The sequence below is a fragment of the Rattus norvegicus genome, chromosome 1 (assembly GCF_036323735.1).
Source record: "Rattus norvegicus strain BN/NHsdMcwi chromosome 1, GRCr8, whole genome shotgun sequence".
Lineage (NCBI taxonomy): Eukaryota > Metazoa > Chordata > Mammalia > Rodentia > Muridae > Rattus > Rattus norvegicus.
The window spans coordinates 191915440-191937094 of record NC_086019.1 but is presented as its reverse complement, the minus strand read 5'-3'; the positions used below and the strand labels follow the sequence as shown (position 1 = coordinate 191937094).

At 50.2% G+C, this 21655-nt stretch overlaps 3 protein-coding genes across 6 annotated transcripts; 2 read left to right on the top strand and 1 right to left on the bottom strand.

Annotated features, from left to right (window-relative positions):
* Positions 1–1604: 1604 nt before the first annotated feature.
* Positions 1605–4126, top strand: Vkorc1 (vitamin K epoxide reductase complex, subunit 1). Its single transcript, NM_203335.2, is given in 3 exon segments — positions 1605–1799; positions 2736–2845; positions 3690–4126. Coding segments are annotated over 3 exon segments (486 nt in total). The 5' UTR covers positions 1605–1626; the 3' UTR covers positions 3893–4126.
* Positions 4127–5802: 1676 nt separating this feature from the next.
* Prss53 (serine protease 53) lies at positions 5803–13697 on the top strand. Of its 3 annotated transcripts, XM_063271402.1 has the most exons (12): positions 5803–6359; positions 6508–6677; positions 7772–7792; positions 7889–8051; positions 8363–8628; positions 8746–8900; positions 9048–9267; positions 10016–10166; positions 10248–10489; positions 10575–10720; positions 10908–11124; positions 11372–13697. In XM_063271402.1, exons 2-12 carry the CDS (start codon positions 6620–6622, stop codon positions 11389–11391), a joined length of 1659 nt encoding a protein of 552 aa, XP_063127472.1. In that variant the 5' UTR covers positions 5803–6359; positions 6508–6619; the 3' UTR covers positions 11392–13697. The 3 variants fall into 3 exon arrangements, with proteins under 3 accessions (XP_063127472.1, XP_006230384.1, NP_001102626.1); XM_006230322.5 differs by having other exon boundaries at positions 8363–8900; NM_001109156.1 differs by lacking the exons at positions 5803–6359; positions 11372–13697 and having other exon boundaries at positions 6460–6677; positions 10575–11124.
* Positions 11655–21609, bottom strand: Zfp646 (zinc finger protein 646). Of its 2 annotated transcripts, none has more exons than XM_039101228.2 (3): positions 21470–21609; positions 13944–19285; positions 11655–12208 (listed from the first exon to the last, which is right to left on the bottom strand). In XM_039101228.2, the coding sequence occupies exons 2-3, from the start codon at positions 19201–19203 to the stop codon at positions 12108–12110; spliced, it is 5361 nt and encodes a 1786-aa protein (XP_038957156.1). In that variant the 5' UTR covers positions 19204–19285; positions 21470–21609; the 3' UTR covers positions 11655–12107. The 2 variants fall into 2 exon arrangements, with proteins under 2 accessions (XP_038957156.1, NP_001387702.1); NM_001400773.1 differs by lacking the exon at positions 21470–21609 and adding an exon at positions 20625–20994.
* Between the last annotated feature and the right edge of the window lie 46 nt (positions 21610–21655).

The window sequence follows — 21655 nt, the reverse complement described above, 5'->3', positions numbered from 1 at the left end:
ATCAAACACAACTGATTCTCCAAAGAAACCTTAAGTTTCCACTTCGTGATGCTCATCAAAAGAAGCAATAAAGGGAAGAAGGGAGGAAGCAAAGAGACAGTGGGGCTGAGGTTGCTCAGCTCAGCTGGGGATGTCCTCTCCTAGGAGCTGCAGTGCTGTGCTGAGGAGGATTCCTCTCAGAGCTGTGTGGTTCCTGGGCTTCTGAGTCTCATCTGAGCAGGAACACGGCATCCACCACACTCTCTGAAGTAGAAGTAGAAGACCTGAGAAAGAGCAGCCATGGAGGGAGGGCAGTCATCCATAAAGAAAGAGTTCCTTAAAGCAGCAACTGATATCACTTGGAGGTCAAACCACCGCATGACTCTAAAAATAAACATTGGACCTGATGTCCAGGTCACACTTGCAACTAGGTGTCAAGGAGATGTTCAAGGGCAGCTAGTTTATTATGTAAGTATCAAGACAGAAGTAAAGAAGACTGAAAAATGTAAAATCTTTCCAAAACTTGCCTGTGAAGGGTTAAGATTTAAGGTCAGTAGGGGAGGGGGTTGGTGAAGGAACTCCATGCAAATGGGAAGGATGGAGAGTCAGAGAACTCAGAACTGACAGGTCCTCAGTAGGTAGGATACTTGTAATGGGAGATAATATAAGAGGGATTGTTGGGTTGATCCAGGCTCAGGTTTTGCCAAGAGGGCACCACACGGTACCGAGGTCTGGGAAATCACAAAATGTGGCCTAGATAACAGAATTCATTCTGAGAGTGAGGGTGCCTCCGACCACAAGGGGCGCTAGTGAGACACAAGGGATAGCTGGCGGTGACCTGGAAACAGGTTATAGCCAAATAGCATCTGAAGTAATTTCAAGGGAAATGCTTCCTGAGTAGCATCCCAGCTTTCGCTGAATTCCACTAGTCCATTGGTCTGTAGATTCTAGACATGCCGAATGCATACAACAGGACTTGGCATAAAAAAATGTGCAAAGCTGGTCTGGGGAGGTAGTTTAGCAGCAAAGAGCACTGACTGCGCTTCCAGAAGGCCTGAGTTCAATTCCAGCAACTTCACACGATGGCTCAAAACCATTTGTAACGGGACCCAGTGCCCTCTTCTGGTATGTCTGAAGATAGCTACTGTTTGTATCTGTGTTTGTGTAGCGTGCGTGTGTGTGTGTGTGTGTAAAATAAAAAAATTTAATGCACTAAGCTGTGCACCGTCGTGTTAATACTATCTTTACAACACTACATACTCGGGGTTGGGGATTTAGCTCAGTGGTAGAGCGCTTGCCTAGGAAGCGCAAGGCCCTGGGTTCCGTCCCCAGCTCCGAAGGAAAAAAAAAAAAAAAAAAAAAAAGAACCAACAACACTACATACTCAAATTTCCCTTAATGTCTTGCAGCCTCTCCAACTACAATTCCCATCATGCCCGGCAGTTGTTGTATCAATGATTACCCCACATTCCTTAATCCTGTTTACCAGCCCAGCATTCCTAGCTGTCACGCCTAAGAATAACCAATTGAATTGGAGAATGCCAGCGGAGGCTTGTCAACCTTCCGGTCGGAGGGGCGTGGTCACATCAGACCACGCCCTGCCCCGTGGCGGGTTCTTCCCTCTTGTGTCTGCGCTGTACTGTCGACATGGGCACCACCTGGAGGAGCCCTGGACGTTTGCGGCTTGCACTATGCCTCGCTGGCCTAGCCCTCTCACTGTACGCACTGCACGTGAAGGCGGCGCGCGCCCGCAATGAGGATTACCGCGCGCTCTGCGACGTGGGCACGGCCATCAGCTGTTCCCGCGTCTTCTCCTCTCGGTGCGTGCAGAAATGAAAAGCATGGGTTTCTTGAAAACCAGTGTACCTGACGGCCAGGTTGCCAGATGATTTTGGAGTCTGGGGTCGCAGTGTCCGCAGAATAGACACTTTAAGAGCGGACTGCCCCCCACGAGTTTTTATGGGTAATCGGACGTGCACACGGGCTGGACCACTCAGAGATAATGGTATTTGAACGCTTTCTGAGGACGCCAGTGAATAACTGTGATTGGAAGATTGGCGGAGGCAGGGCAGTATAGCGAATAGAGACAGAGGGTGATTGGGATGGCACAAAGCGGGAGGAGGTGGTGGAGCTTTGACCGTGCTGAGAGACAAAGTGCTCACTCTGGGTTTTGTAGGAGGACCGAATGTCAGTGGGTGGCGAGAACTGTAGCTTTGTGGGCCCAAAGCAAATAGATTTCCCAGTTGTGGTCACCGTAAAGTGAAATCAAGCTGGAAAAAAATTTAACCTTATATTTATTTGTTTGTGAGGTGGCACATGCATGCCACTACATACATGTGGAAGTCAAAATAACTTTCGGGAGCTGATTCTCTTCTACTTTATGGGTCGCAGAGATTTAATCCAGTCGACAGGTTTGGCAGCAGGCACTTATTTGCTGAGCCCTCGCACCAACTCCTGAAAAGTTATTGATGGCCTGTGATGACAGGCCAGTAAGAGTAGGGGACAAGGGGGTTGGGGATTTAGCTCAGCGGTAGAGCACTTGCCTAGCAAGCGCAAGGCCCTGGGTGCAAGGCCCTGGGTTCGGTCCCCAGCTCCGAAAAAAAGAAAAGAAAAAAAAAAAAAAAGAGTAGGGGACAAGGTGGCCGACCTTTGGATTCTTGGTGGGTGGAGCTTCTTGCTAATCACTTTTTTTTAGAAAAAAAAGCTCCGGAGGCACCAGGCTGACTGCACTTACCTGGTTCTTTCACTTCCACCAGGTGGGGCCGGGGCTTTGGGCTGGTGGAGCACGTGTTAGGAGCTGACAGCATCCTCAACCAATCCAACAGCATATTTGGTTGCATGTTCTACACCATACAGCTGTTGTTAGGTGAGTGGCTTTGCCCCCTCATGACCTGTCCTCTGAAATCCAGACCAACCCCACCTCATGTCTTGGTGACCCAGACAGTTGACAGCCAGCTGCTAATTACTGAGCAATTTCCTCACAAGGAGAACACTTAGCAGGAGTATCCAAGTTGCTTTAGGTTTAGGTAGCCAGAGGCTTGAAGGGCCCTCAAAATTTCCCACAATCTCAGTTTTATGGCAAAGACTCAATTCTTTTTTCTTTTTGTTTAGTTTTTGGTTGTTATTGTTGTGTTTTGGTTTTTCTTCTCTCTCTTTCTCCTTTTTTTTTCTCCCCCAAGACAGGGTTTCTCTGTGTAACCGTGGCTGTCCTGGAAGTTACTGTGTAAGCCAGGCTGGCCTTGAACTCAGAAATTTGCCTGCCTCTGCCAACGAGTGCTAGAATTAAAGCTTTGGGCCACACCTAGTGAGTTTTGTTCTTTTTGAGACATGGTCTCTCTACATAACCCTGGTTGTCCTAGAACTCATTAAATAAAATCAGTCTGGCCTGGAACTTGCAGAGATCCTCCTGCCTTTGCTTCTTGAGTGCTGGGACTGTACACAACCGTACTCAGTTGGTGGGTTTTGTTTTGTTTTTGGAGACATTCCAGGTTGACCTTGAACTTCCTTTTGAGAGGACTCCAATAGGAACTCGTGTTTCATCTTACGTAGTTTAGCAAGAGAATTCACTCTGGGTCCCAAGAATTATTGAACAGATGAGGCCCATCAGATCCTGTGTTAGAGCACTTTCACCAGAAGCACCTGCTGCCTGTCATTGGGGAGGTGTTACAGAGTTCCAGGTATACCATTACTGACCCTCTCTTGTTTTACAGGTTGCTTGAGGGGACGTTGGGCCTCTATCCTACTGATCCTGAGTTCCCTGGTGTCTGTCGCTGGTTCTCTGTACCTGGCCTGGATCCTGTTCTTTGTCCTGTATGATTTCTGCATTGTTTGCATCACCACCTATGCCATCAATGCGGGCCTGATGTTGCTTAGCTTCCAGAAGGTGCCAGAACACAAGGTCAAAAAGCCCTGAGGTCCCACCTCATGCCAGGCTGACATGACTTGCTTTGCCTTAGCACATGAGCCTTGCCCAAGTGTATCGTGTGTGGGTCCCTAAAAGGCCCTATCACCCTCATTCAAACACCCCTCTATAACCACACACAGAAAAATGACCAAATGTGCCTCTAGGTTCTGTCCCCATTGGGCTGCTTTCTGCTATTGGTCAAAGAGAAGGATTTTGAACAATAAATTTTTCTATGTTGGTCAAGTCTGAAGCATATGTCTGCCAGGGACCCTTCGGGGTGTTGGTCTTTCCGTGTTACTGCCTTCTCTGGAACTGGGATGAGTCAGAATGGAGGGCCTGCCCGGAAGGGGAGCTGCATCATCTCTAGCATGTGTAGTCAGCAAAACCTGACACATCAGCCCCCACGTCCAGGAAACAAGCTTGCGCCTGCTGCCTACAGATCAGACCCTGTCGTAGGAGGGCCTGCTACACACCTGGAGGGCAAACTGGGTTGGAACTTCTTACTATGGTAGAGCTCAAACCCTTGCAACTGCCTCACCCACCATCCCAGCCAGTCTTAACCCTGTGCAGGGCCAGGATTCTGTTTCTTCCTTTCCTAATGTGTACTAAGGACTTGACATCCCAAGCACTAAGAACCTGTGTTCATTTATGAGGTAATTACTACCATTGTCCTATATTGGTGAGGGAGCTTAGGAACAGAGAAACTAACGTGTTCTGAGACTACCTTTAGTACTGGGAAACGGTTGCGGCAGGGAGATCTCAGATTAACACACATCCCATAATTCACATTGCAGGACTTTCCACAAGGTAGGAAAGTGTTCTACCATCGAAATATTACCCTAGCCCCTATGTCATAATCTGCGTCCATCTGGGCGATTGGATCATGTCTTCTCCAAACTCTGCTCACAGTTGCCTTTGTGTCAGGGTCAGGTAAAGGTGGAGCTAGCCTAAATTGGGAGTTAGGTGAAAAAGGATGTCCCCTTAGTGTTCTAACCTCCATCCACATGTTTTCTTTTCTTTTTTTGAATGTACTTTTTATTTCTTGATAATGGTAATTATTTTTTTCTTTTTTTTTTATTCATTTATTATATATAAGTACACTGTAGCTGTCTTCAGATACACCAGAAGAGGGCATCAGATCTCTTTACAGATGGTTGTGAGCCACCATGTGGTTGCTGGGAATTGAACTCATGACCTCTGGAAGAGCAGTCGGGTGCTCTTAACCGCTGAGCCATCTCTCCAGCCCCCCACATGTTTTCAAGAAAGGAGTGCAATGGCCTGCCGGAGAGATTTGGATGAGAGCCACCCCTTTAAGCAAACCGAGAGAAGTGTATGAAACCCTCTTGGCCTGTAGGAGGCAGGGAAGCTGAGAGAGTACAGGAGTCTGCCAATGCTTCACAGATGGTGTTTTCATGCAGGAGGTAGCTGACCTACAAGTCAGTTTGGTTGATTTGTTTTTTTGAGACAGGGTCTTGCTTTAGTCCAGGCTGGCCTAGAACTTGTTAGGTAACTCAATCTAAACTAAAAAGTCTGCTTCAGCCTCGAGGTGCTGGGATTACAGATGTATACCGCTGTATTTAGAAAATGATTTACAGTGTATATGCATTTGTCTGCATGTGTATCTGCACCACATATATGTCTAGTGCCTGCAGAGGATGGAAAAGTGTTGCATCCTCTGGAACTGGAGTTACTGATGTTTGTCAGCTTCTGTGTGGATTTGGAACTCGACCTGGGTCCTCTGGAAAGAACAGGTAGTAAAGAAACAGTAAGCAATCTCTCCAGGGCCCTAAGCATGTTTTTAAAAAGTTAGTGTCGGGGGTTGGGGATTTAGCTCAGTGGTAGAGTGCTTGCCTAGGAAGCGCAAGGCCCTGGGTTCGATCCCCAGCTCTGAAAAAAAGAACCAAAAAAAAAAAAAAAGTTAGTGTGGGTATGTGTGAGCATGTGCATGCGCATGTACTGGATATCATGGCGTGTGTAGAGTTCAGTTTGCAAGAATTCTTTCTCTACCATGTCAGTCTAAGGAATTAAATCCAGGTAGTTGGGCTTGGTGGCAAGTGTCTATGTATAGTCCTGGTGAGATGGCTCACTGTGTAAAGGCACCTGGCCCTGTGCTTCCTAACCCTGGAACCCACATAGCAGAGGGAGAAAATGCTCACAAATTGCCCTCTCTCTGGAATAAATAATTAGAAGAACAGTAATAAGAAACAGTATTCCTTCCAGTCCAGTTAAAGGGGCCAACTTCTATTTTTTGCTATTACTCCATGTGTATGAGTGTTTTGTCTATATGTGTGTCTATGTATTCTATGTGACTGGTGCTTTGGGAGGGCAGAAGACGGTGTCAGATCCTCTGGAACTGGAGTTACAGCCACGGTGTGAACTGCCCTATAGGTGTTGGGAATTAAACCAGGTCATGCAGTTAACTGTTGATCCATCTCTCCAGAACCTCCTGCTGCCCGTAAGAATTTAAGTTTTTCAGGTAAGGCACAAACAACTTCATGGTTCAAAGTCACTGGTACAGTGAATGGAGGAATTTAGGATTTGAACTGGCCGGTTACAGGAGCCAGAGAGGGGTAAGGGCCACACAACCACAGCCCCCAAGCTAAGAGATGTTGGCTCCCTTCCAGCCTAGGAAAAGTAACACCTGACTCTTAACCAACTGGGGGCGGAGCAGGGGTGGAGCCAGGGAGACCCAGGTGCCCTTCCTGAGAGCCTGAGCACTGAGTGGCCTGGAGCAGCATGAGGCAGAGCTGGGGACCAGAGCTGCTTATTGTGGGAGCTGTGATCGTGATAGAGGGTAAGTCACTCAAGTGTGAGGGAGGGGGAGTGGCACTGTGGGGGCTCCTAAGCCTTCATCTGCCCCAGTAGCCTGTATTTTGGTATGTAAGGGATCCTGAGGGGGCTACAGTCTCTCTGTGGATGCCCTTGGTGTGTGTCTTTTGGGGAGGAGGTTGTTCTTGGGGGTGAGGTGCTGAGGGGAGGTAACACAGCCTGTTGTCAAAATGGCTGTGATTTTCCTAGGCCAAATTACAGCATTTTGGAAGAACTTGTTAATACACTTAATTCTTTACGGTAGCTCTCTGAGTTTAAGTACTGCCGTTGTTCTATCTTGGTGAGGAAACTGAAGTACAGAAAAGCTAATGTTCTTGAGGCCACAGTCTAACGCCAAGGTTAGAAAGGGAAGGATCTGAGATCTCTGTCTGAACGTGTATGTTGCGTGTGCGTGCTCCCCCCCCCCCGTGTATGTGTGTGTGTGTGTGTGTGTGTGTTGCCCCCTCTCTTATCCTCTACTTCCAAAATGACCTTAGGCATGTTCTGGCCTCACTGCCTAGAGGCTGTCCACACCAACCCTGCCTCTGATGTACACAGTAGGCCTGTTTAAGTGAGGCTCTGATGGGCTGTAGGCATGACCAGGACCCATTGGAAAGGTAGACAGTTTGATTCATTAGGACGGGGTGGAGTGAGACTCACTTGGGGCCTCCCCCACTTAGGACATGACACAGACCTCTAATCTACCTTCTCAGGCTTCCACAGCTGAAGGGACAATTAAGCTAATGCTCTTCACATACACAGGCCACCTCTCTGACTCAGTGGAAAGGGCAGGAGTTAGGGGTTCAGAAGCCTGGAGGAGGGTTGGCCTACTCCCAAGGTAAACCTCAGGCCTTGCTCCTTGGGCCCAGGAGTGCTGAGCACAGCTGAGAGAATTAATGGCTGTGTACTCTGAATGAGCTCCAATAAAAGCTGCTTTTCCGCCTCATATAAATGTCTTCATTCTGGGAGGGGCTGGTGAGGTAGCCAGTCATAGATAAGGACCCAGGACCTGTCCTTCAGCTCATCCCCTCCACCCAATTTGGGCTAGGCACCCCTACATCTTGTGTTTTTTCTTCCTAGGTCTTCAAGCAGCTCAGCGTGGTAAGTGATGGGGACTTGGGACGGGTATGCGTGTGGGGAAAGGGTATTGTGTGGTCCTGAGGTCAGGACAGTGTCTGCAGTTGTGCTTCTCTACAGCATGTGGGCAGCGTGGCCCTGGCCCTCCAGAGCCTCAGGAAGGCAACACGTTACCTGGCGAATGGCCCTGGCAGGCCAGTGTGAGACGACAGGGTGTACACATCTGCAGTGGCTCCTTGGTGGCAGATACCTGGGTCCTTACAGCTGCTCACTGCTTTGAAAAGTGAGTCACACTTTGGTTCGGTCTCTCAATTTGAGGGTAGATTTGTCCCTGTACCTCACAAGACTTTTTTGCCTCTAAGATAATAAGTATCATTTATGGAAAACGTGCCCTGTAGCAGACACATTACCAGCTTAACCTTAAACCTTAACCTTAGCATGGTAGATGCTTTACAGAGGAGTAAGTAGAGACTGAGGGGAGGGAACTGTGCGGAAAGCCATGTGCTCTGTCTGCTCATCTTCCCCAGCCTGTGCTCTTCTCCAGGTTGTCTCCCTTGGCACTCAGCTATTTGGGCCTTGCCCTTCTCCTTTCAGGATGGCCACAGCAGAACTGAGCTCCTGGTCCGTGGTCCTGGGTTCTCTCAAGCAGGAGGGGCTGAGCCCGGGGGCTGAGGAGGTGGGAGTTGCTGCCCTACAGCTGCCCAAGGCCTATAACCACTATAGCCAGGGATCAGACCTGGCTCTGCTCCAGCTTACCCACCCCATAGTTCACACAACCCTCTGCTTGCCCCAACCCACCCACCACTTCCCCTTTGGAGCTTCTTGCTGGGCCACTGGCTGGGACCAGAACACCAGTGATGGTAAGTACTGTCCTAGACATAAGTCTAGAGAGTCACAAACAGGATCAGTTCTAACTGTGCTAGCCCTCTGCTCCCACTGTGTGTCAGAGCTAGACTCAACATTATCTCCTTTGCCAGTTTCCAGGACCCTACGGAATCTGCGCCTTCGCCTCATCAGCCGCCCCACCTGTAACTGTCTCTACAATCGGTTGCACCAGAGGCTGCTGGCCAATCCAGCAAGATCTGGGATGTTGTGTGGGGGTGCACAGCCTGGGGTACAGGGACCCTGCCAGGTTTGATAAGGAATACAGGGGAAGGGAGGGTCTGGTCTAGGGCTGAGGGCCCAATCCTCAGAGAAGTTTAATAGAGGTACAGCCAGCGGGCATCTGGCCAGTATTGGGCTCAGGTGTCTCTACTTTTGGCTCTTTTCCTGGCTCCAGGGAGATTCTGGGGGACCTGTGATGTGCCGTGAACCTGATGGACACTGGGTCCAAGTTGGGATCATTAGTTTCACATCAAATTGTGCCCAAGAGGACACCCCTGTGCTGCTGACTGACATGGCGGCACACAGTTCGTGGCTGCAGGCCCATGTTGACAGAGCAGCTTTCTTGGTGCAGGACCCAGGAGTCGTGAAGATGAGTGACGAGAACAGCTGTGTAGGTAGGTATGAGCATGGGTATCAGGACTGGGATGTGTGGGGATACCCAAGTCCAGGAAGACTTCCTGGGCAGTAGGTGGAAGCAACAAGGAAACAAACTTCAGCTCAGACTTGGAGCCTAGATGTGGCCAACAGACAACTCTTTTAGCTCCTGGGAAAGAAACAGCCCCATTGGGGCCAGGGAGTTTAACAGGTTTGGGTATACAGATGTTCCTGAAATCTGGCTGGTTTCAGGGGGGAAACTCCAAGTTTCCAGGGCAGAGATCCAGGGAGGTGAGACAGGGCAATGACTGCAATGCAAATTGGATGCAAAGTCATTCCTGGGAAGGAAGCCGGATTCTGATATTCAGAACAGCATTACTAAGCTAGGGTTTTAGGGCTGGTACAGGCTTGAAAAAGTGCAGGTGAGGGGTGTGTGTGGACGGGGGGTGGGGGTGGGCAGAGCCCTTCAGGTAAGACTAGCATGGATACTGTCAGACATCAGGATTAAAAGCATGTACATTGGCTTTGAATTCCAAGTGGCCTACCTGATCTGGGTTACAGAGCTCTATGCTAAACTACGTTAGTTTGGTTACCTTTGGTAATGAGGCTGAAAGTCAACTTAGAAAGGATATAGGGGTCCCCAGCTCCAAAAAAAAGAAAAAGAAAAAAAAAAAAAGGATATAGGAAGATTTGCTAACTTACAGAAGCACTCAGCACAGCAATAAGTGACCACTGAGTAAACTGGAGGATGTAATTCACCTGTTTCAGCATGTGGCTCCTTGAGTAGTGGAGGACCCCAGGCAGGAGCCCTCTCCCAGTGGCCCTGGGATGCCAGACTGAAGCACCATGGGAAGCTGGCTTGTGGTGGAGCCCTGGTATCGGAGGTGGTGGTGCTGACTGCTGCTCACTGCTTTATCGGGTAAGCCTTAGGTCTCTTTTCCTTTGTGCCCTTTGTCTTAGCTCTGTCACTCAGTGCTGTCAACCCTGCCTCTCAACACAGGCGACAAACCCTAGAGGAATGGAGTGTAGGACTGGGGGCTGGACCAGAGGAATGGGGCCTGAAGCAACTCATTCTGCATGGGGCTTACACCCACCCAGAAGGCGGCCATGATGTGGCTTTCCTGCTGCTGGCTCAGCCTGTGACGTTGGGCCCTGGCCTCAGGCCCCTCTGCTTGCCCTATGCTGACCACCGCCTGCCTGACGGGGAACATGGCTGGGTTCTTGGGCTGACCCGAGAAGCAGGTACATAGGGACGGGGATCCTGGCAGCTGTCCATTGAACGTGGAGGCCACGGAGGAGGCATCCAGGCTCCTCTTTTTCTCTACAGGCATCAACCACCCCCATACAGTGCCTGTGACAGTCCTGGGGCCAATGGCCTGTAGCAGACAACATGCAGCTTCTGGTAGCACGGGTGTTCCCATTCTGCCAGGGATGATATGCACCACTGTTGTGGGTGAGCCACCTCACTGTGAGGTGAGTTCCAGTTCCCAATCTTTACTCAGCAGACCCCTGGCATCCTCCCACCCTGAACAGACTCTACCAGGCTTAGCTGCTAGCCCTGCTTCTCACCTGAAACTAAACCCTTCTGTGTCAGCTGGCCCCCAAACCCCTTCTATCTGTGGCAGGAAGTTACCAAGTATAACCTGCTCCTCTCTAACAGGGACTCTCTGGGGCACCACTTGTACATGAGATCAGAGGGACATGGTTCCTGGCTGGACTGCACAGCTTTGGAGACACCTGCCAAGGCTCTGCAAAGCCTGCAGTTTTTGCAGCACTTTCTGCCTATGAGGATTGGGTCAGCAATCTAGACTGGCAGGTCTACTTCGCTGAGGAGCCTGAGCCTGAGCCTGAGACCGGAAGCTGTCTGGTCAACTCAAGTACGTTCCCTCTTCTTTAGCCTTGGTTCCCATCTAGGGGAGACCCTATGCACCCATCTAGGCTGCCTGGGTAGAGGACAGCAACAGTCAGACCCACATGGACTTATGAAGCAGGAGTCTCAGCTTCTTGGTTTTTAGGTCTCCCTTGCACAATAGGGGCCAAGATGGTTCCTGCTTCTTCAAAGGAAGTAATAAAGGTATAGGGACGGGGCCAAACTAATTTTCTTCCTCTCCTTCACATTCACAGGCCAACCAGCCAGTTGTTGACTGGTGACTCTAGTTTACTCACAGGACGCCAGAAAAGCCAGGCAACTCCCACGTCAACACCCAATTCTACACTCCTGCCCTTCCCCTCCCTGTCTTATGGTTCCCAGCCCTGAGGCAGGTCCAACAGCTGGCTGGCTGGGAATGAGCCTGCCCAGAGATGCTGTCCACGTGTGACACGACGACCCCGCCCCCAAGCTCTGCTTTCCAACAGAGATGTCTCCAGTATTCCCCATACAATCCTCAGATACAATCACACCAGTAGCTCTTGTGAAAAAAAAAAAGTTGTTTTTTTTTTCCTTTGGGGGGGGGGTGTTGGAGAGCAATTTTCCTTTTTTAAAACTTAAATTGTTACAAAATAGATTTTAGAAAATAAGTTACAAACTATAGTAAAAGGCTCCCCTTCCACAGGCAACTTTCCCACCTGTGGTACTCTGAATCCACCTCCCTGGGTGAGAATCTGGCTATCCTAGCATTTCGGCAGAGCCTGGCCCCGGAAGAACATGGTGACAAAGGGTTGGGAAGGAGATCCTTCATCTTTCATGGGCACAGACATGAAGACTACCTCATGCCCTTCTCAAGATAAAAACCAGATCAGGGTCCTCTTCGTGGGAAAAGGAGATGGGGATGCCCAAGCAACTCCTGAGCAAATGAGGAGAGCAAGCCTCTCCCTGCCTGCACCCCTAACTTCAGTGAGCTCTCCTCTGGAGACCTGAAGTTCAGAGGGACAGATTGAGGTCTGCAGGCCACTGGGGTGAGGGGTCCTGAAGTGAGGCTGTAGAGCAGTCCCCTCTGCTTGCTGCTGGTGCCACTGAAGCTCCTACAGAGAGAAGGAGAGGACACTGAGGGAGGCCTTACACCACCTCTCCAGCCCTGCAGGTTATTTCACGACATAACACAAGCACAAAGACACTCAAGAGACGGGAATAAATAGCTAGGTAGTCAAGTGTTTGCCTACTGTTTGTGAGGCCCCAGGTACCATGCCCAGCAATCCCCAGTCCCCCTCACAAAACAAACCAAGCCCACAAATCCTACAACTCCCAATTTCCCAATTAGTATGTGCTTTGGCTAACAGGCCCCTTGCTCATTGTACTTGAAGTTACAAGAAAGCTATTTCTTCAGTTCTCGGGACCCATCACCACTATTCTATCCTCCCAGTCAAGCTCTGGGCGAGGGCATACCACTTCAGGGACACCACCCTTGGTGGCTGTAGACGGAATGGATTTTCTTCTCTAGATGTGGAATATGAGCTAATAGCTTGCTGAATACATAGACTGCCCCTTCCTCCACAGCCATACCCTTTAGTGGGCTGGGTGGAGACAATTTACACCAGAGATTCACTGTGATAGAGGATGAGAGATAGGGACTAATGACTGCTGCCGCTCAACTGGGCCTGACTTCAAAGAAACAATTATCTATGAGTCAGTTCTTCAGTTAAAGGGGCGTGTTGGGGGAAGGTGCTGCAGAAAGGGTAGTCTGGTTGGCTTCTTGTAAGATCTACAGCAGAAGAAGGTTAAGATTAAAAGAACAGGGCTGGAGATGATGGCTCAGTGGTTAAGAGGACTGACTGTTCTTATAGAGGTCCTGAGTTCAATTCCCAGCAACCACATGGTGGCTAGCAACCATCTGTAATGGGATCTGATGCCCTCTTCCTGTGTGCATGCATGAAGACAGCTACAGTGTACTCACATACAATAAATAAATAAGGCTTAAAAAAAAAAAAGATTAAAAGAACAAACACAAAGATGTAGTGCAACACTCACAGGAAGGACCAGAAGCCTCACTTTCAGCAGTAAAGCCATAAAGTAGCAAGTTAGAAGTCACCAACTGAGCAGGAAAGCCCACCTCACCTTAGACCTGCAGACCATGAACTATCTGCATGGCAACCCAGGAGTCTGTAATCTTCCACCCTTCTCTTTCTTATCCCCTGGCTTCTTGCCAAGAACTCTAGGAAAGACCAGAGCCTAAACAAAGCCCATGGTTTCATCCTTTTGCCTGGGACATCATTACTGACTAAATCAGGATTCTCAGAAGCAGTAGGACCCAGATAACTCTGCTTACTGAAAGAAAAAAGTCATTCCTCTTTGGCTATATAAGAGTCCACACGGGGCTGGAGAGATGGCTCAGTGGTTAAGAGCACTGACTGCTCTTCCAGAGGTCCTGAGTTCAAATCCCAGCAACCACATGGTGGCTCACAACCATCTGTAATGAGATCTGATGCCCTCTTCTGGTGTGTCTGAAGACAGCTACAGTGTACTCATATACATAAAATAAATAAATCTTTAAAAAAAAAAAAAAAAAAAAAAAAAGAGTCCACACCACTCCCCAACCAACCACAGCGTCCATCTTCCTGACTCAGGCAGGATTCATAACTCAGTGGCTCAAGGGCAGCCAGCCTTTTCAAATTAGATTAGTCCCTGTCCATGCCTCCTACCACTTAGACTCCACTTGATCCTCTTCTCTGCTTGCTCCCCTCACCTCTGGGTCATGCTTTCTCTCCTCTGTGCCCACCTCTTTCTGGATCCTTAATCTTTTGCCCAGCTCACCCCACATACCTGAGCTAGACACTGTCCACTCTTCCTGGTGCTGCTGCTGGTGTCGCAGGAAGCTGATTCGGTGGCGGAAGTGGCGAGGACAATGAGAACAAGTGAATGGTCCCTCCTGGGGTGCGTGGACCCGTCCATGGCCCTGAAGCCGGGCAGCGGTTCGGAAAGCCTTCCCACAGATGTTACAGCTGTAGCGCTTGGGGTCCGTGTGGGTCCTGCTGTGGTTCTTCAGAGACAGCAAGTTGGGCAGAAGTTTGGGACACAGGGAACAGGGGTAGAGTCCAATGGTATGGGCCTTCTGGTGATTCAGGAGGCTACCAGCATGGCGGTAAGAACGCCCACACTGAGCACAGCAAAAGGGACGTTCCTTGTCTTCAGCTGCTGTGAAATTTATTCCTTGTCCTCTATTAGCTGGCTCCCCATTCTCCCCTGGGTCTCTAGGAAGTCCTGATGGGGCCTCCTGAGTTTTCCCTGGACCAGGAAGATCCACCTCTAGCATCCCCGCTTGTGGGTCTCTGGTTTCCTCCATCTGACATGCCCCCTGACTGTGCTCAACAGCATGAGTCTTCATGTGTGTGGCTAGTTCACTGTGGGCCTCAAACACTCTGCTACAGGTACTACAGGCAAAGCTTTGGGCAGCAACGTGGTTGTGGTTCTTAGTGGTCACAGGATTTAAGAACTCTTTGGAACAGAGTAAACAACTGTGACAGTCTTTTCTGTTAATGCTGGGGTTCAAGAGGCCATCAGGTTGGCAGTAGGTCTTGCCACACTGGCTGCAGCAGTGGCTCTCTGGCTGGAGTTGTGAGCTGCTGTCTGCACCATTCCAGCTATCTGTATCTCTTAGAGTAGGACCATTGGACTGGCTCTCAGACAGGTGACAAGGATTCCTGGAAACAGTGTCTTCCAACTTGCCTTCTGGCTTGGTTAACTGATCCTGAAGAACCCAGGCACCATTGTGATTCATTTGTCCCCTGTCTCCTTGACAGCCATCTACCTTTCCTATTTCCTGTGTAGATTCTGTGACTTCTGAACATTCTGGTCTACCGGGACTGTGCTCCCCAGGCCTCTTGACTTCATGCTCTAGTACTGACTCAATATCATCTGACCTGCCCTCCAGCCCCCAGTCATCAAGGTCCTCCTTACTGTCTTCTGTACCATGTTGGCCTCCCTGGCCACTGGCCAGCTCTAGTTTGCTCTCCTCATGTTCCCGTAGATGTTGCTCTAGAGATCCCTGGCCAGAAAAGCCACAGCCACAAAGGGCACAATGTATAGCTGCTGTCTTCTGGGGCCATCCTGACTGTCGCCGCCGTTGACTATCAGAATGCAGCCTCTGATGGTCTTTCAGGGCTTTGCGGTTGGAATAGGTCTTAAAACAGAAAGGGCAGCTGTAACGGCCTGTCTCATGGTTGCATTGGTGGTTCAGGAGGCTGCCAGCATGGCGGTAAGTCCGGCCACACTCCCCACACCTGAAAGGCCGATCCTCACGAATCAGTTTCTGGGTGCCCCTACTTTTACGTCGCTCAGCATGGACCCGCTGGTGGTTGGCCAGCTGCTTCCGCAGGCGAAAGGCTTTCCCACATTCGCTGCAGCAGAAATGTCGAGGGTCTGCATGGATGCGCCGGTGGTTCTTGAGTGACATGAGGTTTGAGAAGCCCTTGGAGCAGGCCTGGCAGCCAAAGTGGCCAGTCTGGTGGCTCTGCCGGTGATTGATAAGGCTGCCAGCATGCTTGTAGGTGCGGCCACATACTTCACAGCTAAAGGGCCGCTCAGAGGTAACCTCAGTCTGACAGCCTGTCTCTAACCCCTGCTCCAGTTCCTCCTCCTTTACAGTGGTCTCCTCCCACACTTCTTCTTTGACACCTGCCAACTCCTCCAAGGGCTCCACTTTAAGTTCTTCCTGGAGCTGCCCTACGACAGCCTGCTCCTGCCCTGCCTCTGCAGCATTCTGGGGTTCACTGCGGCCTCCTGCCTCTGAGATGGGCCCCATTTGGGGCTCTGAGCCTTTGCAGCGAGGGTGGTTCCGCAGATGATTCCGGTAGGCAGCCAGGTTGGGGTAGCAGCGGGAACAGACAGGACAGATGAAATCACCTGTCTGGTGGATTTTTCGGTGGTTCACCAGGCTGCCTCCATGGCGATAGGTCTTGCCACACTGGTTACATTGGAAAGGGCGGGGGTGGGACTCTAGAAAGCTTTCACCGGCCTTCATGCAAAGGCTGTCTGCAACTGTGCCACCCACTCCCTCTTCGGACTTTATGTCCCCACCTTCTTCCAAGACAGAGGTCACTGTGCCCTCAAAGCCATGATCTGCAACCATTTCTGTTGCATCACCTGATCCTTCCAAATGGCTAGGCACAGTCTCTGCCCTATTGCTGGAACTTTGACTTCGGTGGTGACGTTCCAGGCTCCCCAGGTCATCATAGGTCTGACCACAGCAGCCACAAATATGTCCATAACCTGCTCCATCTAGAGCTTCCACCTCACGCTGCAGCTGATTCAGCAGCTCTGCTTCTGAGAGTTGTAGGGGAGGACTGTGGGTAGAGGCTGTTTCTGCTGTGCCTTCCTCCTCTTCTTCCGAACCCTCACTTACACCAGAGGTGCCATGAGCCTGGTGCAGGTGACGCCTGTAGCCAGTCCTCCCAGGAAAGATCATACCGCACAGGCAGCAGAGGAAGGGCTGTGCTGAGGCTACCTCCCCTGGCCTATGGTTCTGGAAGTGACTGCGAAGGGCAGGCAGAGAATCAAATTCCTTTGGACAGAGAGAGCACTGATAGATGCCTGGAGGGTGGCAGGACCTATGGCTCGACAGGTCAGTAGCATGGGGGAAAGAATCCCCACAGTCAGAACATGTGTGAGTGGCTTCGGACTTCCAGACAGTGTCAGTGTCAGCAGAGTAGGAGTCAGACTGGCAAATGCTCTTCTTTTGGTCACTTTCAACCCCAGAAAGGCTACCACAGAAGCCAGTTTCACTGCTCTCATCACCTGGGATGTCTAAGTCGTCAAGGAAACAGGCCTCTTTCTTTTCTAGTCCTTCCTCGGTGCCTATGCCCTCTTTATCACCCAGAAAATGGGCTTCCTCCTTTTTAAGCACACATTCATTGCCTTTAGATCCAACCTGCAAACAGTCCCCATCCCCTTCCAGGTTGTCTTCAGTCTTACAAGGACTTTCTCCCAAAGGATCTTGGGAAGAATCTGGGTCCTCATCCTTTTCCACCTTCAGGGTCCAAGTACCCACAGGTGGGAGTTTGGCTTCTTCTTCACCTGTACTATTATCTTGTTTCTGATGCCTTCTATTCCACTGTCGATTATGACGTCGTAAATGGCTTTTCATAGCAGCCATGGTATGGAAATGCTTGGTACAGGTCCCACAACTGAAGTCTCCTGTCTGGTGGGTCTGCCTGTGGTTGATAAGGCTGCCTGAGTGGCGATAGCTCTTGCCACAATCTTGGCAAGCAAATGTTCTAGTTGGTGACAATGTGCTGTCTGTCCTGCTTTTTTCTCCTTCCCTGTGGGTCATGCCATGATGTTCAAGACTCTTGAGATCTTCAAACAACATCCCACAAATACTACACACCAGGGGCACTGTCCTATCTGCTGTTGGGAGGTTACTGACAGGCTCTTCTTCACGTTTGCATACATGTTCCTCATCTGTGTGGAATGCTGCTTCTATTCCCACTGGATCAGGTTGTTCTTTCTTGACAGGGCTGGGTGAACCATCAGTCCCTGGATCTGTACTTCGGCGTGTTGCCTTGCAATGAACCCGCACATGGTTACGCAGAGCCATAAGGTTGGGGTATTTTCGAGGACAGAGTGAGCACTGGTACTCCCCTGTCCGGTGACTGTGGCGGTGGTTCACCAGGCTCCCCCTGTGGCGGTAAGCCCGACCACACTCGTCACACTTATAGGGACGATGGTCCAGGCTGACAGAGGGGACCTCTTCCGCTTTTGGAGCATTCTCACCTGATACAAGAGCAGTTGAGGACACTGATGACTGACCATCTTCCCCAGCTCCTTGCCGGGGTCTATGATGAGCACGAATATGGTTTTTCAGAGCAGCTGCATTGAATAGCTGCTTGGAACAAATGGAACAGGGGTAGATACCTGTTTGGTGGCTCTTTCGATGGTTGATGAGACTACCTGCATGACGGTAGGTACGGCCACAGTCCCCACAACAGAAAGGTCGATACTCCTCTGAGCTACCATCTTCTAGCTGTCCAGAAGAGCTGAGCTCCCCAGAACCATTCATCATCTCTGTTTTAGATGGCTGACCCCAGTTCCTCTCATCTGCATGTCCATTTGTGGTAGGCATCTCTTTGTCTTCCCATGGTTGTTCCTCCTTTACCCCCTCATGGGACTGTTGATGTTCCAGCAGATCCCGAGGGAGCCGAAAGGCACGCGGGCAGTGAGGACAGTGGTAAGGCCGGTACTGGGCATGCAGTCTCGAGTGATTCTTCAGGGCCATGAGGTTAGAGAACTCCTTGAAACAGATGGCACAAGGGTAGATACCCAAAGTGTGGCTCTGGCGGTGGTTGGTGAGGCTCCCAGCATGTTTATAGGTCTTTCCACACTGGTCACATTTGTACCTTCGCTCCCCCTCAGCAGGCAGAGGCTCACTGGACTCCTGGGCCTCTGTGAAGTCCACTACTGATTCAGCCAGATACTGTTCCAAATTGCTAAGGAGGCTGCTCGCTGCGGTGGGGAGCGGTGGTGCTCCATCAGAAGTGGCGGTGGCTACCCAGTGCCCTGTACTTCCTTTACAATCTGGCTGAATTTCTAAGCCTTCTCTTTGTTTGGTAGGTGGATCTTCCCAAGTCCCTGACGCTGCCCTGGGATCAGCTCCAGATTCCCACTCACATGTCTCTTGTGCGTGCTTTGTCTGATTTTCCCAGCCTTCCCCAGAACCAAGCCTTTGACCCCAGGAGTCAGTAGACATGGTCTCACTCTGAAGGCGTGCAGTGGTTTTCTTGGCATGTGGGGGCCCATGCCTTTGGTGGCTCTCAGGAGCATGTGTCCTCATATGGCTCTGGAGGGCCAAGGGATTAGAAAAATCCTTGCCACAGGTGGTACAGGGGAAAAGACCAGTCTCATGGTTCCGCTGGTGGTTGGCCAAGCTCCTTGAGTGACTACGATAGGGGTGAGGAATGCCATCAGTTTCCTCCCTGTCCTGGTTAGCAGATGAATGGAGCAGTTCCCGATGCCGTGACAGTTCTGGGAGGTTAGGAAAATGGCGCTGACAGTCAGAGCAACTGAATGAGAGAGGCATGTCTTCCATGGGGCAAAGTGGTAGAAAACCCTGGAGGTTCAGGAGGGACAGACAGGTGGCAGCAGCATTCTCTCTGCAGAAGGGCCAAGGCCTAGAAAGAGGGGCAGTGGTCAAAAGGAAGGACTGAGTCAGTTTTGTTTCTTGGCTATATGAGCATGTCACAAAGAGGGTCCCCAACCATCCACGCCAAGGAACCTGCTCTCTATTACGCTTGGAGGTACATTCAGAAAGCTTCACTATGCACAAACTTCTAGAAACATTCCCCTAGGCTTCAGTCATCTCTTGAGCCAGAGAGAAATAAGAAAACTAAAATCTAGAGTCTAGATTCTAGACAGACCTGATTTTGCCTTTTATATGATACACAGTTGATCTTACTGTTCTTCAACTTCTGCACTCTATCATTCTGGAACAACCTAACAAAAATCTGTGAGGGTTTTTCTTTTCTTTTCTTTCTTTCTTTCTTTTTTTTAAACAATGAACTATTTCTGGTTTTGTTGTTTTGTTTTTTAGATACAGCCTGAGCTCACTGTGAAGCTCAAGCTGCTCTGAAATTCCCTGAGTAGCCCGAGTTGGCTTCAAACTCATGGATTTTCCTACCTCAGACTCTTGAGAGTTGAGACTGAAGGCAGAGCCACAGTTGGCCAGGCCTTACAATAACAGAAGTGCAACCCTTCTTTCCTCAGTCTTCACTCTGAAAACACTGGCAGACCTGCTGCTTTCTTCAGTGGTCACCTACCCTTTTAGGGACGGACCTTGCTTCACTCTTTTCAGCATTGCACTGTTTTCCTAATCGTTAGGCGTTTGGTTTACTTCCTTTAAATAAATTTAATCCCATCCCATTTCAGGTTGAAATTTCATTCTATCCTCTGCCTTTTCTATCCCCTGCCTACCATAATTTGCTATCTCCAACACTTTCCATTTTCTCCTCTACTTCCTCTCTAAACTATGATAACGACTCATGCTGAACAGTAATACCATGTGCCAAGCACTGCTGCTACACAAGTGTATTTGGGGGTGCAGGGGGTGGCATTTGAGACAGGGTCTCACTATGTAGCCCTAGCTTCCCCGGTGCTGGGATTAGTCATGCGACACCACGGATAAATTTGTTAGTATATTTATGCCACTAAATTCAAGGCCGTGTTACCTCGCGTTTTACATAAACTCACTTCAACAGGCAACTTTCATTCCAAAACCCTTGCTTCCCCAGTAGCAGCTACTCATTTCTGCCACATCATCTTGCCTTTCTCCGAGGCTGACTACAGTCTCCTGGGACCCTAACACAACTATTTCTAATCTCACCAGCTGAGCCTATTTCCGAAATTCTCACTTCTCAAAACTTCTTCACTCGAGTCCCCTTTTGTTACTCAACCACCATCATATTTCTCTGGAGTCATTAGTCTTTTCTGCCAATTTCTTCTCTAGATCCCTACCTCGCACCAGGAGTGCCTTCTGGTTCCCGCCGCCGGCGCGTCCGTTGGAGGTCGTGAACGGGAGCGCGCCTGCGCACTGGGACCCTTACCCTAACTGCAGCCGCGAGCCCTAAGTGGAGCTGGTGCGAGGGTTCTCGAGCTCATACACACGCACACTCAGCCAGGGTTCCCGGGAGTGGTAGATGAGGGAAAGAGCGGGAGAAAGGAGGAGGTAGGGGGAATAGGGCACAGCTGGTATGAACCAAGAGTCTAGCCCAGTTCCGCGGACACTTCCTATTGTTACCAGGAACCAGGAAGTGTCCTAGATGCTAATGCTTCCCCCGAAACTTCCGCCTAGGAACACTTCCTGTCCCTCCTCCGAGCCGTATTTCCACACGGACACGCTTCCGGCGCTAGGTTCCGGGTGGGCCCAATTCTGCTTGTTTTTTGTTTTGAGATTGGGTCTAACTATGCAGCCCAGGCTAGCCTCGAGCTCGGAGCAATCGTCCTGCCTCAACCTCCAGAATGTTGGAGCTCACAGGCGGCGTGAGCTAGCACGCTCGGCTGTGGGAGCAACTCTGGCTCCGCCCACGCAGGTCAGAGCGGCGTTCGGATGAATTTAAGCCACACTTCCGTCCAAAGCTGCTAAAACCATTCAAGTGCTTATTCAGTCAACACAGTAATAATAAATATTCTGCAGCCCTGGCTACAGTACTTTGGTGACCGTTTTCACGAGGTTCCATAAAAGACTCTTCCCAAGACAGGCATGGAGGGATCCTAAGTTCACTGTTCGCTGTTAGAGGAAATGTAAAATATAAACGGATTCAGGGACTACAAAGCCTGAGTGCCCTCTCGTATCTTCCCACCTCCTAGCTCTTGGAGACACTTCCGGCGACTTGGCGGGTGTACACCGTCAATCGGCCTGGCGTCCCATCCCCTTAGCACCCAGAAACCCTTCGCAAGATACTTCTCTGCTTCTGTAGATTCGGGGCTGCTTCCGTAAGTTTTTCCTTCCTCCTGAGCAAGGAAAGCGGCCTTCCACTTCCGCTGTC

Bases quoted from the DNA above. Each gene is read 5' to 3' on its own strand.
- Zfp646 (XM_039101228.2), bottom strand. From the start codon at position 19,203: ATGGAAGACATGCCTCTCTCATTCAGTTGCTCTGACTGTCAGCGCCAT. The intron at 12,209-13,943 runs GTATGTGGGGTG...TTCTCTCTGTAG, and splicing joins GTGGACAGTGTCTAGCTCAG to GAGCTTCAGTGGCACCAGCA.
- Prss53 (XM_006230322.5), top strand. From the start codon at position 6,620: ATGAGGCAGAGCTGGGGACCAGAGCTGCTTATTGTGGGAGCTGTGATC. The intron at 10,167-10,247 runs GTAAGCCTTAGG...CTCTCAACACAG, and splicing joins GCTGCTCACTGCTTTATCGG to GCGACAAACCCTAGAGGAAT. The intron at 10,490-10,574 runs GTACATAGGGAC...TTTTCTCTACAG, and splicing joins TGGGCTGACCCGAGAAGCAG to GCATCAACCACCCCCATACA.